Here is an 8680-nt window from a genome sequence, read left to right on the forward strand (position 1 = left end):
CGGCCCGGCTTGGGCTGGGGCAGGGGCCGCCCCCTCCCGCTCCGCTGTGCTGTAGCTCGGTCCGGGCTTGTGTAGCGGTAAGAGTAGCGAGGCCCCGGAGTACCGGTTGTGGGTGAAAGCGGTGCAGCTGTAGGCCGATTAGTTCATGAAATGAGTCAAAAAAAGAGATTGTAAAGCTGTTGCCGATGTTAGCAGGGTATCCAGCTCAGTGATGCTGGAGGTCATCTTCCTTCAGTTCCTACATGAAACATCCATTTTAAGCCATGGAGCCTTGCCTGGAGGAACCAGGGAACTATTTGCAGGCTTGTGTTTCAAGTCAGCTGTGTTTCCAAGGAGGTCAATGCAACAGTTTGAGTAGAGGATGGATACAGTGTGTTCTCCTACAAGTAACTGGGCTGGTACTTCTGTCTTCATATGCGATACCATGGCAGCTCATCCAGATTTAATACTGCCAACAGAGCTTATTCTATGCATAACCAAAATGGGGCAGCTGCAGAACCACCACGGCCTTGCTGCTTGCCAACCTGTGCTACAGCCTGGGAAAAGACAAATTGCCACCGCCACTGTAGAAGCAGCCAAGCTGTTTGAGGTGGCAATCATTCCTGTAGGAGGAAAGTGCATGGCCTCTCTCCTGCCATCATCAGCTGCTGCTCTCATCCCCGCCCCTGCCTGCTCCTTCTGCAAAAATCACGAGCGCCCCGGGGCTTTTTTCTCTTCGTTTTGTCCATGTGGATGGCGAGTCTTGATCTAGGTCTGGCTGTTAAGATGGTGCTTGTGACTGTTACTGAGTAGGAAGGAAGTGAAGCAACCCAGAAGCAGAAATAACAGCTATGTCAACAGGGCTGTTTCTTCAAACCGTGTAATCTTCTAAAGCAATATTGTAAACGACCACTACCTTAGTTATGACCTTGATGAAATACGTAAGACTGTGAAAGGACAGAAATAGCTGTCAACTCTGATGGATTTTGTTCATCCATGGAATACATATACATTTCAGTGTCCAGTTGAAGATCAAATAACCATGTGTTTCACATTTAGCTGGAATGGTACATTTCCAAATTTATATAGCCATTTGGTAGCAGGTGAAAGAACAAACCACATTAAAAATCATGCTTCTCAGTAAGAAAGGCAAATATTGAGTGTGCCAGGCTCCTGTCCACTTTCTTTTTGATTGACAAGTCTCTATAGAAAGAAGCTTCCTGCTCCTATGAATGAAGTCTAGTGGGTAAGTCTATGAATTTGCCAGGTATTTTTTTATAAATCCCAAAGAACTCCCTGCTGGTTTGAAAACAGCAGCAATGATGAGTGATGCCACATTTTTTTCTACAATAAGAATGTGTGTGTCCACAGCTGGTATAGGAACAACAAGCAACAACACCGTCCTGAAGTCAGTTTTCCCTGAAGTAAATTTCTGACAAGCTGGTATGTGACTATGAGTTACATTTTCTTTGTTGAGATGTGATTTAATACTGTTCAAAAGGCTGGAAAGTTCCGATTTATCTTGGTTTTAGTTCAGATCCCATCACCAGTCACAGTTGTCTCACTGAATTGTATATTTTACTAACTTCTTCCATGCCCTTATTATAGGTAAAGTTCCATTCAAATGTTTCCATTCCCATGGAAACCATTCTTGTTAATTCAAAATAATTACTTTGAAAATCTACACAGTGCTGGTGAAACCTGAAATGTTGGATACAAATTTTGGAGTAAAATTCATAATGACTACTCACCTGACATGTTTCCAAAGGTATCATAGTGTTCAAGTGCAGCTGAACTCATACTCCCTTGTAGAGGAGCGTCAAGAGTTATTTGCTGGTTATCCTGCTCCACCAGAATTGGATAACCTGGTTGCCTGAGCTGCCAGAGTTAAAACATTAAGTTGTACCATCTAAATCATACACAGCAGATACTGCACAGTCACAGTCTGGATGTTGCTGCCTGTCACATTTTCTTAGTGTTTCGGGGTTTTTTTATTACTACTTGAGGGATTTGGAATCCCAATCAGAAAATGCTGTTTATATCAGAGAGTATTCTCCTGAATCAAAATAATAAATCCTGGAAATGGTCTGTGTTCAGTCCCCTATGTTTCAGTGTACCTTTTCTGAATCTGGGGTTGAATAATTTGGATGCTGTTTTGATGTCAATGATTAATGAAGTCATTAGAGCAACACACAAGATTATGGTATCCATGTCGATTTATCATTCCACACAAAGTATGAACATGGCACATCTTGCCATAGCACGTGGGAACTTGGAACAAAAATTCAAATGGTAGTAGTAACATCTCTGGAGATGGAAAAAGAACAAAGGAAAATGACAAAAAATGCATCTGAGAAAACTGCCTTTTGACATGTCCTGATCTCTCCACACACAGAAATTTGAGTATTTCAGAAAATTTCCTAGATGACCAACTGTCATTTTTTCACCTCATTACAGAGGTGTCTCCTCTGTTAGCTAATGGGGTTGTGGAAGACTCAAAAGATGTCCCTGCCAGTCTTTCTACCCTGGTATTTCTGTTTGATTGGTTAGAAGCCCTCTTAAAACTTTGATGTAAAACTTAAAACATTCTTGCTCCTATTCACTTCCTCTTGCTGTATCCTGACACCACAAGTTTATGCAACACCATATCACAACATAAAATGAAAAGAAGCAGTGACAGGAAACCACAAAAGCTGCTGAACAATTCCCAGCCCCCTCATTCCTTCAGGTTTATTGTTTTCATTTTATAACTATGAAAGACTGACTGAAATGTGTGAACCTGTCTGTGGGCATGATTTGCAAAGCTTCATCCCCTTACGGTTTAGTTTATCCATGCTGTGCAAAGTGCTGCAATGTTGAGCTATCCTAATAAATACTCAGTAAGCTGACTTGGGTATCAGAGCAGTAAAAAAGAAGCTATGTCAACTAGGAAGCCCTGTCAGACATACAGCCATCATAGCTACAGTTCTTCTAATAGTCAGCCATGCTTGCTTAAAACTACTTCAGGTCTCTCTGCTCCTGAATGCATTGTTAAACAGAAAGCACAGCCATTCTTAAAAGGTAACGGAGTGCAACAAGCTCTCAGATACTCCATTTGTCTTATTTATGGTCAGTGATGAACAGGGAGTTGTTCTGGTCTTACAAGTTGGCTGCAGGAAAAGACACTTTACTTTCAATTGTCTTGTCCCAGAAGCAGCATGCTGCGGATTTTGTCCGCTTCCCTAAATCTTGAAACTAAATGAAAATTAACTGGCCAAGGCTCGATCTTCGTGAGACTTGGGTGACAACAGCTGTCAATGAGAAGCCGACAAGGAAATCAGTGTTTGGGCCTCTAGAATACTACACTGTAAAATGAGAGAGGCAGCTGTCTGCATCATCCATAAGGAGAAACTAGTGGCTGGGAGGTTACAGCTGGAAATGCGGTACCAGCCCGTGGAGGGTACAGTTTCTGAGCTTACCTGACTGTAGGATTTACATCTGTGATTCATTACCTTTTGCTCAGGCTGCAGAAAGCCTGCCCCTTCTGCACAGTCAGACCAATCTGGTTGACATGTTAATGAATAGCACTTCTTTCTTCCAAGCTGGAAAAGGAATTACAAACCTGATTCTAACTTCCAGATTGGGTTGTGGAAGGTATCACTGAAACAGTTTTGGCATAGAGAAGCTTATTAGGAAAGTATATGTGAGAGCCTGTCTCAGGATAACTGTTACTGTACACTCCAGGACGTGGTGTCTAATGAATTTGCATGTTCTTGGGAAATACTGAAATACAAAACTATGTTCCTAAATAAAAGAATATTGCCTTGTGTTGTATTTCCGATTTCTTAAATTCTCAAGGAAACATAGTGGCTAACTGCCTCATTACAAATAATGTCACCTTTAGAAAAAGTAACATCTCTGATTGGTGCAGCAAAGTAGAACTAAATCACTCATGAAAGTATAAGAGAGAATAACTTCTGAATGGATTTTTCACTCAAGATAGTACTACATGCAAACCTACCAAAGCTTGTGTATTTTACTTTGAGCTGCTCTGTAAAAGATATTCAGAACAGCACAATGCAATGTCAGCTTTCTTTAGCAAGAGTAAGTGTTCATTATTCAAATTGTGTTTCTCCTCATATATTCTATTTATACGTTTGCTTCTTTGCTGAAGATTTAGAGGCACCAACTCCTCTGGAGAAAGTACATTTTGGACATTATTCATATTTACTTCGAAAAGGTTTATCTATAGCCTAAAGGGCAGTGTTACTGTTTGTAAATTGGAAATTGTGACATTATTCTTAGTCAAAAGAATTGTTGAGCATATTATGGAATTCAGGAAAGCGTTTTAATAATTTAGTGTATTCCCATCATTTACATTATCCCAGTCCTGCTTCTCTAGGTTACTGAATATTTAACACTGAATAACACTCCTCTGCTGTGGATTTAATTATATTTTTTTCATTGTGAATATTTCTGTGTAACAACATAAGGCTCTTACTGCTGTTCAATCTATAATTAACAGGAAAAGGAAGAACAGAATTTCTCTGGTGTCAGTCTAGCTCTTCAGATTTAGAACAATAAATCCATGATGCAGTACTTTAAGTTCTGTTCAAAATTGAGCAATAACATCCTGTGTGTTGTAGAATATCATATGTAATCTACCAAATGATTCATATAAAATAATGATGAATGGGCTTCCTGTAACAGTTTCATTAAGAAGAACTAGATTTTGATCTTCTGTGAGAATTTCTGCCAGGGTGACACATTGGGAAAAAATGTTAACAGTTCAGTTTGCCTTTAATATTGCCTTTATTATTTTTAATGATTGCTGGGATGTATTTCAATTCCTTAGGAAGCATTTCTGTGCAGAACTACTGATTTATTTTACTTATAAGTTTGCAATGTCATGTTGTGGGGAGCCAGGATAAGCTACTTTACCCTGAGGACAGGCACAGGAGGAACTGTGAGTGTCAAGGAGGAGGAAGAATTTGCTATTGGCCAATACCAAGAACAACTTTCTCCTCTGCATTAATTCAGATCTGCCAGCCAATGTAGGAGCAAGCTGAATCAAGGATCTACTCATTCCCTGCAATTTTAAGCTCACAAGTGCTACTGAGACGGGGGAACACATACTGGTTCATGAACTGTGCTCAGATCTCTAACGTGAATAGCCCATACGAGGAAGCAAGAGGGTAACACCATCAAATTTCTCACTGATGTATGGCAACGAGGATCTTGTGTTTAGTAATTAGCAAATCTGAGTAGTTTGTTTCTCTTAATTTCATGCATATTAATGGCACTATTTCCTGCTGCACAATTTGCTGTATCCTTATCTGTGTTTATATTTTGGGACTTTCACCCTTTCTCTGAAGGCGCATTCTCGTTGGTTCAGTCAGCACCAGTGGCTCTTCTATAATGGTTGCTGGGTAATTTTTTCCTAAAAGTTCGACTTCCAATTTCTGTCCAACTTTGCTTAGTTCTGTGGGAACATATGCAAAAGCCAGACTCTGCTGAGCACTGTAACTGAAACTTCCAGATGTGGTGTTGCCAATAACCTGAAAAAAACCACAAACATTTATCTGTATTTTCAAGATGCAGTGAGGTTGTCTTAAAAAAAAACCCAAACAAACCAAACAACTATACATCTCATATACTAGTTTTGGTATATACACTTCAGACATCGAGCAAGTTTTAAGTATGTATGTCATGCAGTTCATAATATTCTCTACTGTCCTACTGTGTTCAATTAAGTTTTCACCGGAACAAACACTATACACATGCATATGTTTGTTACATACAATAATTTAACTGCCAGTAAGCGTTTCAACATGTAATCTGTGCTGAAGTGTGGAGGCCTAAACTTTGTTGTTGTTTTGTTTCTTTTAAGTGAATAGCAGAAGTGTTCTTAGGACAATGGTGAACTTGCAGGAGAGGAGAATGGATGAGTTAATACTTTAGTCTGTTCCAACTCTAGTTTCTGTGACCTGATGGTATTTCACATTTTCTTTGTAGATACTTAGTTAGTCTTTGCTTCCTGATTGAAGATTAGAAAATGGTTATCATAGCTTCAAATTGTTCTGTGCCAGTAAAACAAAAATAATGCATTCACACTTGAAGCACGAAGTAATATTCTGTTCACGGAAAATTAACATTACTTTCTTGTAACATGATCTATAGTCCTTACCTTGCCATTATGCCACACACTTTCATTTCCCTCTGGATCAACGTTATCTGTTTCCAGGGTGAGATATACCAGTCGCCGTTTGAGTCCCTTTTCTTTAATCTGCTTCAGTGCTTGCTTTCCTGTAAAGTCTGCTGGCTGAAAAAAATAGAAGATAATGATGATATATAGTTATTTGGGTTCTGCAAAAAGTTTAGAGATACAAGCGTTTAAATTTGTCTTCATTTGTTTTCTTATCACTTAAGCATTCTGTATGAAATACAGATTAAATCAAATCTTTGACAGATACGTACCAAAATAAAACCACCAAGATAGAAGGTTTTATCTTGGTAACTTTACTATGTTAGTTTTTCTAGATCTCAGCCCCTTAATATCTGTAATTCCAAGTGTAGAAGAAATACATAGGTAGTGACAAGTGTGGTACAAGCCCAGTTAAGGTTGTGACCCAGAAGACACTGTTTCATTTCAGTTTCTGTAAAGAACGTGGAATACCAACACCCAAATCCTAAAGCCCTGACCTCCCTATATGGACACACATCCTTTTTGATGCCATCAGCAACCATGATAGTAACTTGTTACTATTCCACTTCGGTGTCTCTGCCAGGCTGCAGAGCTGGCTGTTTGCTCCATATTCTTGTTTTACGGCATGTATGTTTTCTTCCCGTATCTACCATTTTATGGGATGATGCAGCATGTTAGTTAAAGAATAACACTATCATTTGGAGTTCCCTTTTTCAGCTTGCCTAAAAAGGTACACGGAGATTCTCATATTTCTAGAAGCAGCCTGCATAAATGTGTGACAAGTATGAGGGGAGCCATCAGTAAGCCTCTGATTCCTAAAGGGTGTATAAGACAGTATTTATCATATGTGATACAGCTGAGCTGATTCCACTGAGCTAGCCTGATTCCACAGCCACGTTCATAGATATTTTCCCTACCAGTGGCTGTGAACCTGACTTGTCTCACACTGTTATCTCCTAAGTCTTAAATGTAACTCACACAACTTCCTTATTCAGTTGGCTGGGTAGAGAATAAATTAAAAAAAGAAGCCATAGAAAGAAGGGTTGTTTTAAACTTTGTGGTCCTGGACAGAATGCCTCAAGAACCAAGAGAAAGCCTCTTTCAAAGATGCTGACAGTTTGGAGAGAGGATAAAACAGTAATCAGGCTGGATATCATTATTGCTAATAACTGTGCAGTAAATATTAGGAACAGTGGCTTACAAATTCTGCCTATTCATTTCTTTTTTAAAGGAATAGATCAAGCAGAACAGAAGATTTGTATTCAACTAATTTGCCAGATCCACACCAGCCTGCCCCCATGGGCAAGAAACATAATAGCAGTTACAAGGTCCTCTAGCTTTCCAGCCTTTGTTGAGAAGATGAGTAGCAGTGCAAGTTATTTTAAGACACTTGATCATAGGACACCATGACAGCTCTAGTAGGTCTGAAGCAGGAATTATATTAATTTGATGAGTGTCTAAGAGAAAACAAGGGAAATATTGCTGAAGACATCAAAAATACTATTTTCTGGTAATGTTCTTTAACTTCTGTAGGGAATTATTGCACTGTCAGAATTACAAGCAACACATATTATACTTGTACTTGGAATAGATTATTATGCAGTTAGTTCATGAGTTCTTATCTCTGTAGTTCTTGTTCAGGTTCACATATGTCTATGTGTAGGGTCAAAAGACATTACTAAACAAATGAGGAGTTTTTGAACTTTGGAAGATTAGACTCTGTAAGCAGTTGTGGAAAACAGCTTATGAACCAGTTACGGACCAGTTAAGTCTGAAAATCAAGGTGGACCAACTGAGGATAAGGCAGATACTGCACATAAAGATCACAGATGGCCCCCTTTGGGAAAAGACAGCATGAAATACAGCCCAGATCAGAAGAAGAAGGGACTGTGAGGATTCATTTTGGAATATAACTTTCAAGATGCTGCTGGAAAAGATAAAGCAAAGATCTCAGACCAGACAATAACCAGCTTCTCGTAGTTCCCTCTCACTTTTCACAGAATTACATTTCTACTACACAGGAACATTTATGAAAGGAAACACCTACAACTAGAAATGCAAAACACAGAATGATAGAATGGCTTGGTTTGGAAGAGACCTTTAAAGGTCACCTAGTCCAACCCCCCTGCAATGAGCAGGGACATCTTCAACTAGATCAGGTTGCTCAGAGCCCCATCCAACCTGACCTTGAAAGTTTTCAGGGATGGGGCATCCACCACCTCTCTGGGCAACCTTTTCCAGGGTTTCACCACCCTCAGCATAAAAAAAATTCTTTATATCTAGTTTGAATCTACCCTCTTTTAGTTTAAAACCATTCCCCCTTGTCCTGTCACAACAGGCCCTGCTAAAAAGTCTGTCCCCATCTTTCTTATAAGCCCCCGTTAAGTATTGAAATGCCACAATAAGGTCTCCCCGAAGCCTTCTCTTCTCTAGGCTGAACAACCCCAACTCTCTCAGCCTTTCTTCAGAGGAGAGGTGTTCCAGCCCCCTGACCATTTTTGTGGCCCTCCTCTGGAC

The 8680-nt window shown here is 39.7% G+C and overlaps 2 protein-coding genes across 2 annotated transcripts in view; both read right to left on the reverse strand.

Annotated features, from left to right (window-relative positions):
• ARSB (arylsulfatase B) overlaps positions 1-657 on the reverse strand; it is a 75118-nt gene extending 74461 nt beyond the window's left edge. Inside the window, exon 1 of the mRNA XM_009327319.1 lies at positions 509-657. Coding sequence (XP_009325594.1) covers positions 509-657 — 149 coding nt within the window. The remainder of the gene's footprint in view (positions 1-508) is intronic.
• A 4342-nt stretch (positions 658-4999) lies between these two features.
• The window catches only part of DMGDH (dimethylglycine dehydrogenase), a 48563-nt gene continuing 44882 nt past the window's right edge, over positions 5000-8680 (reverse strand). Inside the window, exons 15-16 of the mRNA XM_009327320.1 lie at positions 6146-6280; positions 5000-5516 (exon numbers count right to left, since the gene is read on the reverse strand). Of these exons, the coding sequence (XP_009325595.1) occupies positions 5301-5516; positions 6146-6280 (351 nt within the window). The 3' untranslated portion in view covers positions 5000-5300. The remainder of the gene's footprint in view (positions 5517-6145; positions 6281-8680) is intronic.

Source organism: Pygoscelis adeliae, unplaced genomic scaffold (assembly GCF_000699105.1).
Source record: "Pygoscelis adeliae isolate BGI_AS28 unplaced genomic scaffold, ASM69910v1 Scaffold26, whole genome shotgun sequence".
In the NCBI taxonomy this organism is placed as follows: Eukaryota; Metazoa; Chordata; class Aves; order Sphenisciformes; family Spheniscidae; genus Pygoscelis; species Pygoscelis adeliae.